Below are 17,490 nucleotides of genomic sequence, written 5' to 3'. Positions count from 1 at the left end.
TGCTTATGCTTATGCTTATGCGGGGTCACTCACCACCCAACAAATCAGCATCACGGGCTGCCTCTTACTGCATGCACTCATGCACAAACATTATGTGTCTCACATGGTCTTTCCCTCGGTGAATGGGTGGCACCGCATTCCACGGCTATGATCTACGATTTGATGGTTTGAATTGTCCCTTGGTATGTAAGTGCCCTGTTATAAACCCCAGGTTCTCTATGTAGGGCACCGCATGGCGCAGTGGTTAAGAGCAGGTGCGCTCTAATCTGGAGAACCGGATTTGATTCCCCGCTCTGCCGCTTGAGCTGCGAAGGCTTATCTGGTTAGGCCAGATTAACTTGTGCACTCCCACACACGCCAGCTGGGTGACCTTGGGCTAGTCACAGCTTCTCGGAGCTCTCTCAGCCCCACCCACCTCACAGGGTGTTTGTTGTGGGGGCGGGGGAAGGAAAGGAGATTGTCAGCCCCTTTGAGTCTCCTTCGGGAGAGAAAGGGGGGAATATAAATCCAAACTCTTCTTTTTCTTCTTCAAAGTAGCCTATGTATTTTAATAAGTTAACAGTGTGGTGTAGTGGTTAGAACATTGGATTTGGCTCTGGGAGATCCAGGCCTGGGAGATCCAGGCCTGGGAGATCCAGGCCTCACTTTGCCTGGGAATCTTGCGGGTTCCCCTTGGGCCAGCCTCACAGCCTCCGTCTAACCTGTCTCACAAGGTTCTTGTTAGGGTGTGCCACCTTGAGCCAAGAGGAAAAGTAGGACACAAATATTATTAAGAAATAAATACTGGAGATGCGAGAGGGGGAGAATACTTACCTCAATTTTGCACCCAGTTGTGACCAAAAAGGGCATTGTACCTTCCTGTATTAACTGTGTGTTTTCTGCTTGCAAATTATCGTATTCTTGACTATGTAGTACACATATGTAGACCAGAGGTGGGATCCAGCCGGTTCTCACAGGTTCCCGAGAGTAGGTTACTCATTATTTGTGTGTGCCGAGAGGGGGTTGCTAATGGATGATTTTGCCATGTGATTTTTGCCTTAGTTACGCCCTCCTCTCAGCAGTAGCGCGCAGAACTTGAAGCAAAGTTCTAGCATAGGTGGCCGATAGGGAATCTGGTGCTCCCCAGATGTTCAGGAATCCAGGGCAATCAGCTTCTCTACCAGCATGGCCAATTGGCCATGCTGACAGAGGCTGATGGGAATTGTAGTTCCTGAACATCTGGAGAGCCGCAGGTTCCCTACCCCTGGTAGCAGGAGGTGCACCGATGTGCATGGCAGCCTGCACCTGAGTGCATTCGTTTCCCGCCCAAGGACTGGCGCAGCAGTGGTGTCCTTGCCACAGCCCCGCCCTGGAATGCCCCGCCCCGGAATGCCCGGCCAAGCCCCCATTGTGCCCCGCCCAGCCCCATTGGCGCTACGCCACAGTTTGAATCCCACCACCATGGGAACCTGTTACTAAAAATTTTGGATCCCACCACTGATGTAGACTATATAGTATACATATATGTAGAATACATAGACTTCTGTTTCCTTCAGACAGAGGCTTGAATGTTCTCTGTGGTTCACTTCATTTATACCCCACTTTTCCGCCCAATGAAATAAACCAATCAACAAACATTTGTTCATTTTGAATTGGACACTGTAATGTGGAAGCAATCCCTCCCTCCCACTAGTTGTTTTATTTATTTATACCCCGCTTTGTACCCCTGCTCAGTTTGTACCTGTTTTGTTCCTCCCCTAGTACCCAAAGCAGAATACATTCTCACACCAACCCTATGAGGTAGTACGTAGGGGTTGAACTGGTGAACCGGGTTTGTTTCCCCACTCCTACACATGAAGCCTGCTGGGTGACTTTAGGCCAGTCACTGTTCTCTCAGAACTCTCTCAGCCCCACCACAAGGATTTCTGTGGTGGGGTGAGGAAGGGAAAGCAGGTTTTAAGCTTCTCCGAGACTCTACCTTTTCAGTATTATGAGACTCCTTTTTTGGGGGGGGGGGTATTTTTCGAGTTTCGGTTACTAGATACAGAAATTTCTGAAAAACCCAATAAAGTATGATTTGGGATTTTTTTCTGCTTCGAGGTTACCCAACACCCACCCCAACGAGGTAGGTTAGGCTGAGGAGATGTGATTGGCTGAAGGTCACCCAGTAACCTTCTATGAATTGAGTGGGGATTCGAATCTGGGCCTCCCAGATCCCATTCTCAACACTACACCAAACTGGCACAAATCGGCTCTCAGATTTGCACCGCTCTGCTTTGCTATGGAACCTGAAATTTGGAGAGCCTGAAAATGATCCGTAGGCCATAAGCCCGGTTGGTACTTTCACATGAACATATAGAGAGATTAAAGAACGATTAATGGGCCACTTACCTGTCCTGGCTCAGAAGAAGAGCTGTTAAAGTTGAGATGATACCTCCTAAGCATCCAGTGAGGGTCAGCCAAGGGCTCTGGACCAAGAATGCTGCGATTATGATCAGCCCACTGAGAGGGTTGCTGACAAACATCACCTGAGATATGCCCCGTAGAACCCAGTCGACGAACTGGAACAGCAGAGGCTTATCTGAAAGACAGTCCCATTGAGTTTGTTTGTTTGTTTGTTTGTTTATTATTAAACTTATATACCGCCCTCCCCCAGAGGGCTCAGGGTGGTTCACAGCAAGTAAATAAATAACAAACACCATACAATAAGTAGTGGTGTACATTAAAACACAGCGCTCTATGTTGTCTGACAGTCAAGTGATCGTAACATGTCTGGTTTTAGGTTAGGTGAAAAAAAAATACCTTTGAATGAGACATCTGTTATGTGGAATTATTGGACACTGAACGTTCTTTTCATATGGGTCAAAGATTTGACTCTGATTTGGCTAGCCCAGGATACCCTAGGCTCATCAGATCTCAGAAGCTAAGAAGGATCCACCCAGGTCAGCCCTTGAATGGGAGATCACAAAATGATGGGATTTGGCAAGTGCCAGTCACACAATCCAGTAATGAAGGAGTTAATTGTTGCATGCTAATTAGTTAGTGAGGTCAGAAGTCAGTGACCAGGTAATTGATACCTATTGGTTGGGTGGGCTACATGCAGGTCTGCACGTAGGCTTTAGATATATCTTCATTGTGTTGCACTCTGCACGTGGTCAGTTCACTCTATCCATACCTTAGTAGCCACGTAATAGTCTAAGCAGCAAGCTGGCTGTTGGTGCTAGCTAGTAAGAAAGATGTTTATTGTTTTTCTTCCAAGTTTCCCTTCCCTGTAGTAAGTAAACTTTATTTCAGTAAAGCAACTGGTCTCTGCCTCATTATTGCATTAACTCTGCTAATTAAGTATTTGTCCACACGACACAAAAGAATACCAGGATTGGTTCAAAGAGGCAGGCAATGGCATCGGTAAAACACCTCTGAACATCTCTTGCCTTGAAGATCCTACGGGGTGGCCGTAAGATGACTCGATTAGATGAACGGAGATATTTGGAAGAAGCGAAGGTTCAGTGAACTATCAGTGTCAACATTCATGTAGGATAGTGGAGTGGACACAAATGTCCTTCTCTGAAAACAGTTGTAGTCAATTACTGTGAATGAACAAGGCATGTTTTGGCCATGTTTTGGGGCAGTTGTGATGAGATGCTCTCAAGACATGATTAAGTAGTGGTAAGGATGGACCAGGGTTGGGGTGGTCGAGAAGAAGAAGGAGAAGAAGAAGAAGAAGAAGAAGAAGAAGAAGAAGAAGAAGAAGAAGAAGAAGAAGAAGAAGAAGAAGAAGAAGAAGAAGAAGAGGAGGAGGAGTTTGGATTTATATCCCCCCTTTCTCTCCTGCAGGAGACTCAAAGGGGCTGACAATCTCCTTGCCCTTCCCCACTCACAACAAACACCCTGTGAGGCAGGTGGGGCTGAGAGAGCTCCGAGAAGCTGTGACTAGCCCAAGGTCACCCAGCTGGCGTTTGTGGGAGTGCACAGGCTAATCTGAATTCCCCAGATAAGCCTCCACAGCTCAGGCGGCAGAGCTGGGAATCAAACCCGGTTCCTCCAGATTAGATACATGAGCTCTTAACCTCCTTTGCCACTGCTGCTCCTGATGTTCAACTCTTTACTTTCGTCAAGAGATAGACATCTTCACAGGTAAACAGATCAAAGGTTACACTGAGCATTTGGTCAAATGATAGAACTTGAGCAAACATCTACTTCAAAGCCTGCCATATCCCTTTGCACAACAAAAATATTTGGCTTGAGGGTTAACATCCCAGGTGGCAAGGGGGGGGGGAGGAACCCATTTCTATAGTCAGGCTGAGGGATCAAAGACCGCTCTTGCTTGCTCACATACTCATATATACATATGTGCTGAAGTCATGCATAACCTCCCCTGACTTTACTTCATCTTATTTTGATGTATGTAAGTATTGGAAGTTAGATTTTGTTGCTTTTACTGCACCAACTTACCAGAATACTTTTTTTATTTTAAAAAATAATTTTATTAAACTTGGTACCCCGCCCTTTCCCAGCCAATGGCTGGGCTCAGAGCAGTGGCGTAGGAGGTTAAGAACTCGTGTATCTATTCTGGAGGAACCAGGTTTGATTCCCAGCTCTGCCGCCTGAGCGGTGGAGGCTTATCTGGGGAATTCAGATTAGCCTGTACACTCCCACACTTGCCAGCTGGGTGACCTTGGGCTAGTCACAGTTCTTCGGAGCTCTCTCAGCCCCCCTACCTCAGAGGGTGTTTGTTGTGAGGGGGGAAGGGCAAGGAGATTGTCAGCCCCTTTGAGTCTCCTGCAGGAGAGAAAGGGGGGATATAAATCCCCCCTCTTCTTCTTCTTCTTCTTCTTAACTTGCATAGTTAAAACCATCCAAGAGCATGCCGAAATTAAAATAAGCAATATCAAAATAAGCAAAGTTAATCATTAAAACCTGAATTTCAACACTCTCTACCATGGCAGCAAAAATTAAACCAACTATTTATCAGCTTGTACCCAAACCTTTTCTTTTATACAGGAATAAAGTCTCAAGATTTTACAGGTGTGTTTGAAAGGGTCCAAGCCAGACTTAGCCATGGCTTCCTTAATGGGGGATTGAATTCTAGGGTTCAGGTACGGGACAGGGGAATTAAAATCACCTAGACGATAATGCTTTTCCACAGAAAGATGATAGTAAATTTGTATATTAATCCGGTGGACTCTATGGCTTTATATCCCATTGTTGTCTATTCCCCACCAAACTGCACCATTCTCGGGTTCCACCATCAAAATATCCTGGCATTTCCCAACCCGGAGCTGGCAACCTTATATGGAATCAACCCTCCAAGGCCCCTTCCGCACACGCAAAATAATGCGTTTTCAAGCCACTTTCACAACTGTTTGCAAGTGGATGTTGCAATTCCGCACAGCTTCAAAGAGCACTGAAAGCAGTTTGAAAGTGCATTATTCTGCATGTGCGGAATGAGCCCCAAACAGCCATTTCCTCCACAGGAGTCTATCTGTGTAATTTGTCAATCAGTTGCAATTCCGGGAGATCTCTAGACCCAACTAGGATGTTGGCAGCCTCAACTGAGGCTGTCGTCCATATTACCATCTCCCAGGTCTACACTGTTGCCCCTAAATCAACCCATCGAGGCATCTGATGCTGTGCTGCTCTGTCCTGTTGTTCCAAAGTTAAACAGGGGGGGGGGTTGTTAGCGGCTGTGCGGGCATCTCTCGCAACATCTGGCCTGCCTCTTCCTCGCCAACGAGGTGGTAAAATATGACACACATTTATTATTGTTTGTAAAAATGTTTTGCAGTTAGGAAGTTGATTGAGCGGCGCAGCGGCTGCCAGTACGGTTCGTGCCGGATACAGACGGGTTTATTTATGGGGACTGCGTCTAATTGGGCAGATGGTGTGAGCATCCGGCCCGCTAGGGACTGCAACGCACCCTTGCAACGCGCATAATTTAAACTTCATTCCGGAGGGCTGGTGAGATGCACGCATTGACTGGGAAAGTCAGGGAAGGGGACCAGAGAAGGATTCATACACTCTTGGGAAATAAAGATCCAGTGTTACGGAGCGTGAATTAAAAGCCAAATGAAGACTTGTCTTGGGAGCTGCCAAGTCCTGTTTGGGACATTCCTGGGGGTTTGGTGAAGGTGGGGTTTTTGGAGATGAGGGAACTCAGTAATAATCTGCCCTCCAGAACTCACATTTACTCTAGGGCACATATCATATCTTGTTGGGGCAAGCAAATAAATCATGCTCACCCCTCTCTGTCGGAATAATACCGGAACAGGGGCCCATAGCCAAATATCTTGAATTATTAACTGAACCCCAACAGAGATGGATTATCACAAGGGCCAGATCCAATACCTTCCCATCGGCCATTACAAAGGGTCGTTACTTATCCAGACCTCTCCAGGATCAGGTTTGTCCACACTGTAAAAATCAAGTGGAGACTCTTGCTCACATTATTGTTGACTGTCTGAGATAAGTGGGCATCAGGAATTTCTCTCCCAGGTTGGCCCTAAACAAATCTGAAAGTGACTCTGACTGTTCTGTTGTGGAGCTTCTGTTAAACAACACAGATGTCATGCTCTTGGAAAAAGTAGCAAAATTTCTTTTACAAGTGACAGAATTTTCTAAGTAATGTATACTGCTATATACAGTCTTCCTGTCTGCGCTTTGAATGTACTCTTGATTTGTATTTCAAAAATGTCTGGCAATGCTCTAGAACCTATTTTTAAATGCCAAATAAAGGTTGTTGTTGTTGTTGTTGTTACTCTAGGGCACAGGTGTCAAACTCGCAGCCCTCCAGATGTTATGGATGCTGGCAGGGGGTGAAGGGAACTGTAGTCCATAACATCTGGAGGGGCGCGGGGTTGACACCTGTGCTCTAGGGGAACTAGAGTTCCCAGCTCTGGGACAGGAAGTACCTGGAGATTTGGGGGTGGAGCCTGAGGGGGGTGGGGTTTGGAGAGAGGAAGGACTTCAATGGGACATAGTGCCAGAGTCCACCTCCCAAAGCAGCCATTTTTTCATGGAGAATTTATCTTGGTTGGTTGCCTGGAGATCAACTGTAATACTGGGAGATCTTCAGCTCCCACTTGGAGATTGGCAACCTTACATGTTATCACAGTTGAACATTCTAGTTCCAGAATGTTGGGAGTCCTTTCATTCCCCTTTTTGCCCTTCGCCCCCTCCACTGCTCAAATGACGGGAGCCAGACAGGAAGAGGAAGCAGCAACTCGCAACACAACAACATCATCTCTAATTTTAAAAAAAACCTGGCAGTGATGTCACCACATTTTGTGATGCTCTAGGTCTAGGAACTTCCCAGATCTTTATGGCTGTCATCATAGAAATCTGGCCGCTTCCTAGACTTCCCTCTCCAGCTCCAGATGGAAGGCTGTGAAGCAACATTTGTGAAGACCATCCAGGAGCTTAGCAATTGTTTGTAAATAGTATTGTCAACTTCCAGGTGGGGCCCGGAGATCTGCTATTATAAATGATCTCCAGATGGCCCATATCAGGTCACCTGGAGAAAAATGACGGCTTTGGAAGGTGGACAATATGGCATTAGATCACACTTGAGGTCCCTTCTCTCCCCAAGCCCCACTTTTCCCAGGCTCCACCCCAAACATCTGCAGGTATTTTGCTTCCTTCCTTCCTTCCTTCCTTCCTTCCTTCCTTCCTTCCTTCCTTCGCTTTAAAAAGGGCTTGGACAGATTGATGGAGAAGTCAATCTCTGGCTACCGATCTTGATCCTCCTTGATCTGAGATTGCAAATGCCTTAGTAGACCAGGTGCTCGGGAGCAGCAGCAGCAGCTGCAGAAGGCCATTACTTTCACTTCCTGCATGTGAGCTCCCAAAGGCACCTGGTGGGCCACTGCGAATAGCAGAGAGCTGGACTAGATGGACTCTGCTCTGATCCAGCTGGCTTGTTCTTATGTTCTCATGTTCTAACCCATGGTTGGCAACTCAACCTGTGCCCTAAATTCTGCTTTCTCAAGCTAACCACTGATAAAAAAAGAACCTTGCTTGTGCGTTCAGCCCAACTGGGGCCATTAGATCTTCCGCACTTTTACCTTTCAGCCAGTCTCCAAATGCCTTCATATCTCCCGTTAAGCAGCTCAGCGCCCCCCAGATTCGTTTCCAGATTTTCCTTGTTGGAGTTTGCGAATTGCTGCCCTTTTCCCCTGACGGTTCCATCTCCATTTTGGTTGTCAAGTCCTGAAATGACAAGAGGCACGGTGCATCAGGCATCACAACAAGTCCTCCTACGGCTCTCAAGCCAGGAGTTCCCACGTCCCTGGTCACGAGGGAGAAGTAATTTGGAGGAGAGGAGGGATGAGAAAAGCTGATGGATTCATAGCAAGGTCTGCAGCACAGCGGGGGAAACCCTAGGACCCCAGGAATACTCAAAAATGTAGAAAGGCAGAGGTGGAAGGGACCTCAAGGGTCATCTAATCCAACCCCTGCACTATGGTGGGAGGGCCTTGGGCAGGGATAGTGAGGGGGCTGACCAGAGGCGGAGCAAGGGGGAACTGCACCCAGGGCGTGTGTGTGCCCTGCGCCCCTGCTGCAGTGCCGTTCCCCCGCCCTGCCCCGGAACGCCTCGTCACACCCCCTCCACAGCCCAGCCATGCCCCCCTGCTGCTCCACCCGGGTCATTGCGCCCCACCTGCCCCGTTGGCGCTACGCCACTGAGGCTGACACCGGCTGTGGCATCATGTCACTTCTAGTAAAAAAGGAAGGAAAGTGCCATAGGCAGAGGTGGGATCCAGCAGGTTCTCACAGGTTCCCGAGAGTAGGTTACTAATTATTTGTGTGTGCTGAGAGGGGGTTACTAATGGGTGATTTTGCCACGTGATTTTTGCCTTAGTTACGCCCCTCCTCTCAGCAGTAAGCCAGCCAAGTAGAACTTTGAAGCAGTAGTTCAGCAGGAGGGGCACCGCGCGTGCGTGGCAGCCTTCCGCGCTTCGCGCAGTGCATTCGCTTCCCGGCCTATGACCGCCTACATGCTGCCATGCGTCCTTGCCACAGCCCCGCCCAGGAATGCCCCGCCCCCAGAATGCCCGGCCACACCCCTGTCGTGCCCCACCCAGCCCCATTGGCGCTACGCCACATTTTGAATCCCACCACCATGGGAACCTGTTACTAAAATGTTTGGATCCCACCACTGGCCATAGGTCGTTCTAAGTATTGCTGGTAACTCTATGGCAAAACCACAGAGCTTTCAGCAATTCCCAGAGCTACCGTTTGCCAATTTCAGATTTTTTTAATCAGAAGTTTTCATTAAAAAATTTTTTTTATCCCATCTTGGTTCTGAGTGATGGAGGGGTGTGGTAGTGGGGGGCAAGGGGAAGACCCATCCCATTGGAGAAACTGCCAGCCCTGCCCCCAATGTCTTTGGACCTCAATCAGAGATGTAGACCACATTCCCAGCATGCCTACCTGGGCTTCCAGCCTCTCCAAGAGCGGCAGGCTTTGAGAGGGGTCTTGGGCACTCCCTGGCCAGCGTTGGCTCTTAAGCTCAGAGTCAAACGGCTCGGGCCCACCAGAGCCTGTGTCTGTCTGGGCTGGGTCGGTGGAGGATTCACCCAGGTCAGTGAAGGAGCATCCGTCCATCTATCCCACCTTTGCAAATGCGATAAAGGGCAGGGAAGAGGAAGTCAGCTCCCGGAAAGAGGTTTATTTCTTTACAGTCACCCTGTCGAGTGTCTTTCCTTAGGTCGTTTGGTTAATGGCCCTGTTTGCGGCGGAGAGATTGCCTTGTGTTGCATGAGGGACCCAATGTAGGTGAAACGGTTCTGTTTTATGGGTCATGTTTGCACAGGTTGGATGAACGCGGCCGGGGAAAGTCAAGTCGCAGTAGGGTTTTCGAGGCAAGTGACGTTCAGAGGTGGTTGGCCATCCCCTGCCTCTGCATAGCAACCCGGGATTTTCTTGGTGGCCGCCCACCCAGGTGCTAGTCAAGGCTGACCCTATGTCAACCTGTGGTGGAATGTGCCATCAAGACACCCTTGAGTTGAGACAAGCCCATAGGGGTTTCAAGGCAAGAAATGAAGAAGAAGAAGAAGAAGAAGAAGAAGAAGAAGAAGAAGAAGAAGAAGAAGAAGAAGAAGAAGAAGAAGAAGAAGAAGAAGAAGAAGAAGAAGAAGAAGAAGAAGAAGAAGAAGAAGAAGAAGAGGAGAAGGAGTTTGGATTTCTATCCCCCCTTTCTCTCCTGCAGGAGACTCAAAGGGGCTTACAATCTCCTTTCCCTTCCCCCCTCACAACAAACACCCTGTGAGGTGGGTGGGGCTGAGAGAGCTCCGAGAAGCTGTGACTAGCCCAAGGTCACCCAGCTGGCGTGTGTGGGAGTGCACAGGCTAATCTGAATTCCCCAGATAAGCCTCCACAGCTCAGGCGGCAGAGCAGGGAATCAAACCCGGTTCCTCCAGATTAGATACACAAGCTCTTAACCTCCTACGCCTGCCTCTGCCTCAGGAGGTGGTGATGGCCACTAACCTGGATAGCTTTAAAAGGGGCCTGGACAGATTTATGGAGGAGAAGTCGATCTATGGTTACCCATCTTGATCCTCCTTGATCTCCGATTGCAAATGCCTTAGCAGACCAGGTGCTCGGGAGCAGCAGCAGCAGAAGGCCATGGCTTTCACCTCCTGCATGTGAGCTCCCAAAGGCACCTGGTGGGCCACTGCGAGTAGCAGAGTGCTGGACTAGATGGACTCTGGTCTGATCCAGCAGGCTAGTTCTTATGCTCTTATGTTCTTATGTTCTGTGTAGTAACCCTGGACATCTTTGATGGTCTCCCATCCAAGCATCAGGGCAAAGTGGGGTGCTGTGTGGTTTCTGGGCTGTATGGCCTTGTTCTAGCAGCATTCTCTCCTGACTTTTTGCCTGCATCTGTGGCTGGCACCTTCAGAGGATGCTTAGGTTGTTTGGTTAATGGCCCTGTTTGCAGTGGATAGATTGTCTTGTGTTGCATGAGGGACCCAATGTAGGTGAAATGGTTGTGTTTTATGGGTCATGTTTGCACAGGTTGGATGAATGTGGCAGAGGATCCTCTGAAGATGCCAGCCACAGATGCGGGCGAAACATCAGGCGAGAATGCTGCTAGAACACGGCCATACAGCCCGGAAACCACACAGCACCCCAGTGATTCCAGCCGTGAAAGCCTTCGACAATATATCAGGGCAAAGTGTTTGAACACAGAAACAAGGGGGAGAGGCCGCCTTTTAAAACCCAATCGAGCTTAAGGGCCCTATTCCCTGTGGGAGAGGCTCCAAAATTTCTCCGATCGTGTTTCCTGGCACGTCCTGCACATTGCTTATCACAGACCTGGGGTTGTGGGTTGTTGTTTTTATTTTACGACGGTCTATTATCCCCTTTGGCGGTTCAGCCAAAAGCTATCCGTGAGCTGAAGCTACGTTCCCATTTCCTCTGACCCTCCGATGCCTGTTCTTGCTCTCCTCTTGTGGAAATAAACAGTTGTGAGGGTTTCAGGGAATCTCTGACATGCTTCCAAGTACCCTGTCTCTGAGAAATCCACAACAAGGATAATTTGTTAACTGCTCCTGCCTGGGGTCAAACATTGGGTTAAAAAAACAAGGATATCGAAGAGATAGAAAAAGTGCAGAGAAGAACAACGAGGATGATTGAGGGACTGGAGCACCTTCCTTATGAGGAGAGGCTGCAGTGTTTGGGACTCTTTATTTTGGAGAGGAGACGTCTGAGGGGGGATATGATGGAAGTCTATAGAATTATGCATGGAGTAGAAAATGTTGACAGAGAGAAATTTTTCTCTATTTCTCACAATACTCGAACCAGGGGGCATTCATTGAAAATGCTGGGGGGAAGAATTAGGACTAATAAAAGGAAACACTTCTTCACGCAACGTGTGATTGGTGTTTGGAATATGCTGCCACAGGAGGGGGTAATGGCCAGGATAGCTTTAAAAGGGGCTTGGACAGATTTATGGAGGAGAAGTCGATTTATGGCTACCAATCTTGATCCTCTTTCTCATTCCACACATGCAGAATAATGCACTTTCAAACTGCTTTCAATGCTCTTTGAAGCTGTGCGGAATGGCAAAATCCACTTGCAAACAGTTGTGAAAGTGGTTTGAAAATGCATTATTTTGCGTGTGCGGAAGGGGCCTGAGATTGCAAATGCCTTAACAGTCCAGGTGCTCGGGAGCAACAGCCGCAGAAGGCCATTGCTTTCACATCCTGCACGTGAGCTCCCAGAGGCACCTGGTGGGCCACTGCGAGTAGCAGAGTGCTGGACTAGATGGACTCTGGTCTGATCCAGCAGGCTAGTTCTTATGTTCTTATGTTCTTGTCTCTGGTCTCTTTGTTCCTCAACCTCTGTGGCTTCACTGCATTTATCTGGTGGCACAAACCCAGTTAGAAGCTACAGCGGTGTCCGGCTAGCTCTCCCCTCTAAGCTATATATGGCTCACTGTTGAAAACAGTATGATATATGGCTCACTGTTGAAAACAGTATGATTCCATTACGCAATTGAACTTAAAAAAAACCTCTGGTCACTATAGTGGATCCTGTTTAATGTCCACCTGTGTAATCTTGTCAAGGATCTGTGCAAGACTGAAGCTGGTGGTTGTGGAAAGAAGAAGAAAAGTCTGGATTTACACCCTGCCTTTCTCTCCTGCAGCAGTGGCGTAGTGGATAAGAGCAGGTGTACTCTACTCTGGAGGAACCGGGTTTGATTCCCCGCTCTGCCGCCTGAGCTGTGGAGGCTTATCTGGGGAATTCAGATTAGCCTGTACATTCCAACATATGCCAGCTGGGTGACCTTGGGCTAGTCATGGTTCGTCTGGGCTCTCTCAGCCCCACCTACCTCACAGGGTGTTTGTTGTGAGGGAGGAAGGGAAAAGGAGTTTGTAAGTCCCTTTGAATCTCCTATAGGAAAGAAAGGGGGGATATAAATCCAACTCTTCTTCTGTAAGGAGACTCAAGGCAGTTTACAAACTCCTTTGGCTCCCAGTACTTAAAAAATGGACTGAAAACCCCACCCGCAATACAATGCACTCAACCACACCTTTGCATAGCAAGTTCCACCCAAACACTTAATGATTGGCTCCCCACCCTGGGACATGGACAATATACCACACTAAACTTTCCCTTCTCACTTAGACACAGTGTGAAACAGACTTTTCTCTGTGATACACCTCTGAAGATGCCAGCCACAGATGCAGGTGAAACGTTAGGAACAAAATCCACCAGACCACGGCCACACAGCCCGGAAAACCCACCAAAACCCTTTCCCTTCCTCTCCCCACAACAGACACTTTGTGAGGTAGGTGGGACTGAGAGAGTTCGGAAAGAATTGTGACTAGCCCAAGCTCGCCCAGTTTGGCTTCATATGGAGGAGCAGGGAAACAAATCCAGTTCACCAAATTGTATTTATCGTATTTTATTGTTGGATTTATATACCGCCCTCCCCCAAAAGGCTGAGTCTTCTGCTCATGTGGAGGAGTGGGGAATCAAACCCGGTTCTCCAGATTAGAGTTTACCACTCTTAACCACTACACCAGTGATGGTGAACCTTTTCGAGTGAGTCCCCAAATTGCAACCCAAAACCCACTTATTGATTGCAAAGTGCCAACATGGCAATTTAACCCAAATATTGAGGTTTTAGTTTAGAAAAAACGGTTTGCTCCGAGGTGTGCGTTACTCGGGAGTAAGCTTGGTGGTAGTCGATGGCTTTGCTTTGAAGCAACCGTGCAACTCTTCCAACGGGTGAATCATGATCCTAGGAGGGTTTACTCAGAAGCAAGCCCCATTGCCAGCAACCGAGCTTACTGCCAGGTAAAGGATCACACTTTAGTTCTTCGCATGAAAATCAGTGGGGTTTAGCAGCGCTTAACAGGGTGACCTACACTGCTTCCCCAAAACTAGGTCTTAGGTTTAATGCTAATAATCGAGCCCTGCGGCCCAGGCCAGCCTAGATGTGTGTGTGTGTGGGACTCTGTTTGCGTGTGCCCACAGAGAGGGCTCTGAGTGCCACCTCTGGCACCCGTGCCATAGTTTCGCCACCACTGCACTACACCATGCTGACTATGGGGGTTTCAAGGGAAGAGATGGTCAAAGGTGGTTTGCCTTTGACTGCCTTTGTGTTATAACCCTAGACTTGCTTGGTGGCATCTAATTGAAGTACTAACCAAGGCTGATCTTGCTTAACTTCCAAGATTTTTGGGTTTGGGTATTTGATGGGATCAGACTAATCTGACCCGTTCGGGTCAGGGCAAGCAGAGGTAGTTTGTCCTTGCGTGCCTCACCACACCGACCCTGGATTTACTTGGTTGTCTTCCATTCAAATCCTAACCAGGGCCAGACCAGTGACCCTGGATTTACTTGGTTGTCTTCCATTCAAGTCCTAACCAGGGCCAGACCAGGTGCTCAGGAGCAACAGCCGCAGAAGACCATTGCTTTCACCTCCTGCATGTGAGCTCCCAAAGGCACCTGGTGGGCCACTGCGAGTAGCAGAAAGCTGGACTAGATGACTCTGGTCTGATCCAGCAGGCTTGTTCTTATGTTCTTATGTCTTATCTCTCAGCACCTGAGGTCTAATCAGATCAGGCTAGCCTGGGCCATCCAGGCCAGGGTTTGCTATTGCCTGCCACTCTGTAGTGATCCTGGAATTCCTTGGCAAGGTAACCCCTGTCCCCAGGGCAGGTGCTAGCCAGCAGGTCATGTGGTCCCCCCCACAAAAATTTTATTTATTTATTTCATCACATTTGTATACTGCTCTCCCCCAAAGGGCTCAGGGCAGTGTCCAACATTAGCCATAAAAACAGTTTAAACAATACAGCATCCAATAAACAATTAAAAGAACCATATATAACTCACAGATGGCTTCAACTACCACCCTGGATGCTGTATTCTCATACCCATGGGCGGCCAGATGTTTATTATATGGCGAGATTTGCCCCCACACACTGAAGCCTTCTGCGGGCCTGACTCAAGGGGCACCAGGTGGGCTCACGGAAGGCTTTCGGCCTGATGCCGGCCTCCGATGGGGAGGGGGCCGGCAGCAGCCTGCCACAGGCTTCCCAGGCGCCCCTTGAATTGAGTCTGGGAAACTTCTCTCTCTCTCACTCAATCTCTCTCTGTGGCCCTTTCCCCACTTACCGATTGTTGCACGCTACTCGCGCTGAATGATGTGGGGTCTAGCGGCACTCCCCATGACAGGGGCAGCGACAATGCAGCCACCCCGATTCTGCCGCTCTCGTGCCCCCTCAGCGCGGGTCATTTCTGGCGCTGTTTGGAACAGCGCCTTTTGAATGGCCCCGCACGCAGCGCGTGGCAGTGGGGGAGCCTGGGTGGTTACCCCGGGTTTTCATTTTCCCGCCGCCTGATGACGCGGACCCCCCCGTTCAATCAGGGCATGGCGGGGCGTTCACGATGCAGCAGGAATTTTTAAAAAATTTTCAACTGGACGAATCCTCGACTATTTATGGATACAAGATGTTGACAAGATGTGTCCACAAATAGTCATGGATTTGTCCAGTTGAAAATTTTAAAAAATTCCCGCCGCATCGCGAACGCCCCGCCATGCCCTGATTGGACAAGAGGGTCCACGTCATCAGGCGGCGGGAAAATTGCGAACGCAGCAGCCAATCAGGACACTCCCTGAACGGATCGTGGGGAGTCCTGCCTGGTTGCTGCGTGGCTGCCAGCGCTCATTTCAGGAAGGGGCGGAAGCTGCGGTGGGGAACATGACCCCGCGCTGAAAAGGTCCCGCAGCAGACGAAACCGATAAGTCTCCACGTTATTATTTTTAGAGTGGGGAAACGCCCTGTGTTTGTATGTGAATTCTCTTCTTAGTGGAATTTGCCCTTTAAATTATAATTAGTGGGGCAATATCCTCATCTCCAGGTGATATAAACCAGCATTGAACGGCTGAAGTCCATTACACGCCTTCCTCGGGATTGTTGTGTACGTCTCTGAAAGACCTGCCCAAATACAGAAGTTGAGCGGGACCGGGAATCTCCCTTCCCTCCCTCCCTCCCCACCCTGAGGTGTGGCAGGGCGGAGAACGCAGGAGGGCTTTCTCCAGGACTGGCCCCAGACTATGGAACAGCCTCCCTGTGGAAATTCACCGAGCATCAATCCTTTATGGGTTTCAGCATCTGGCGAAGATCTTCCTATCGCCCAGGTCTTCAGTTTTGATCCCCTTGACGTTGGGTTAGTCACAGCTGGGTGACGTTGGGCTAGTCACAGCTTCTCGGAGCTCTCTCAGCCCCACCCATCTCACAGGGTGTTTGTTGTGAGGGGGGAAGGGCAAGGAGATTGTCAGCCCCTTTGAGTCTCCTGCAGGAGAGAAAGGGGGGATATAAACCCAAAATCTTCTTCTTCTTCTTCTTCTTGATGTCCTCTCTGCAGGCTGCCGGTCAGAGACGGGGATGGTATGTGGGTGGGTTTTTAGGAATGTGCTATACAATGATGCTTTTATTGTCACATTTAATTCTGTAAGCCGCCTTGAGACTTCTGCATAGGGCAGGGCATACATTCCCCAAAATAAAATATAAACAAATTAATAAATAGGATGTTGTGGATTTTCGGGGTTGCATGACTATGTTCCAGTAGTATTTTCTCCTGACATTTTGCCTGCAGGCGAAACGTCAAGAAAAATACCACTGAAACATGGCCATACAACCCAGAAAACCCACAACATCCTAGTGCTGTGGTGGCAAACCTATGGCACTCCAGATGTTCATGGACTACAATTCCTATCAGCCCCTGCCAGCATGGCCAATTGGCCATGCTGGCAGGGGCTGATGGGAATTGTAGCTCATGAACATCTGGAGTGCCATAGGTTCGTCACCACTGTCCTAGTGATTCTGGCTGAGAAAGCCTTCAACAATAAATGAATAAATATTGCTAAACAGTTGTTGGGAAACACTGAAATACCCTAGCGAGGTCCCAATGGACAGTGCACAGTGGCAGATAGGAAGGAGCTCCGAAGGGTGATCACTACTGCGCAGAGGATTATCGACTGCCCTCTCCCCTCCTTGGAAGAACTCTATAATTCCCGAAGCCTAAAGAAAGCCCAAAATATCCTGAGAGACCCGTCTTGTCCAGCACACTCTCTTTTTGAACTGTTACCATCCAGCAGATGATACAGGTCTATCAAAACTAGGACAAAGAGACTTAGAGAAAGCTTCTACTCTAGAGCTGTGGCTATGCTAAACTCCGCGGCTTCGTGTTGATGTGTTTGAGGCTGTGTAGGGATGGGTGGAGGAAGGGGAAAGTGAGGATGGGGTATGAGTCTGCAATTGTGTGCATCGAGGAATGCTGCTGTAAATTTCGTTGTGCGTGCACAATGACAATAAAATGCATCTGCTTATGCAATGGTTGGGCAACATTTGTATTCCTTTTTCTAGGTTTACCAGCCTCCAGGCGGGGTCTGGAGACCTCCTGAAATTATAACTGAGTTCCAGACACCAGAGATCTGTTTCCTTGGGGAAAAAGGCTGCTTCAGAGGGTTGTCTTTATGGCATTATATCTCAA

The 17,490-nt window shown here is 48.7% G+C and overlaps 1 protein-coding gene across 1 annotated transcript in view; it reads right to left on the bottom strand.

The window, feature by feature from the left end:
• The window catches only part of SLC14A1 (solute carrier family 14 member 1 (Kidd blood group)), a 40,515-nt gene that overhangs the window by 21,447 nt on the left and 1,578 nt on the right, over nucleotides 1-17,490 (bottom strand). Inside the window, exons 3-5 of the mRNA XM_048504314.1 lie at nucleotides 9,409-9,591; nucleotides 8,040-8,184; nucleotides 2,371-2,560 (exon numbers count right to left, since the gene is read on the bottom strand). Coding sequence (XP_048360271.1) covers nucleotides 2,371-2,560; nucleotides 8,040-8,184; nucleotides 9,409-9,582 — 509 coding nt within the window. The 5' untranslated portion in view covers nucleotides 9,583-9,591. The remainder of the gene's footprint in view (nucleotides 1-2,370; nucleotides 2,561-8,039; nucleotides 8,185-9,408; nucleotides 9,592-17,490) is intronic.

This window comes from Sphaerodactylus townsendi, linkage group LG07, assembly GCF_021028975.2.
Source record: "Sphaerodactylus townsendi isolate TG3544 linkage group LG07, MPM_Stown_v2.3, whole genome shotgun sequence".
Lineage (NCBI taxonomy): Eukaryota > Metazoa > Chordata > Lepidosauria > Squamata > Sphaerodactylidae > Sphaerodactylus > Sphaerodactylus townsendi.
Note: the sequence above shows the minus strand (reverse complement) of the source record. Positions and strands in the feature narration are given on the sequence as shown.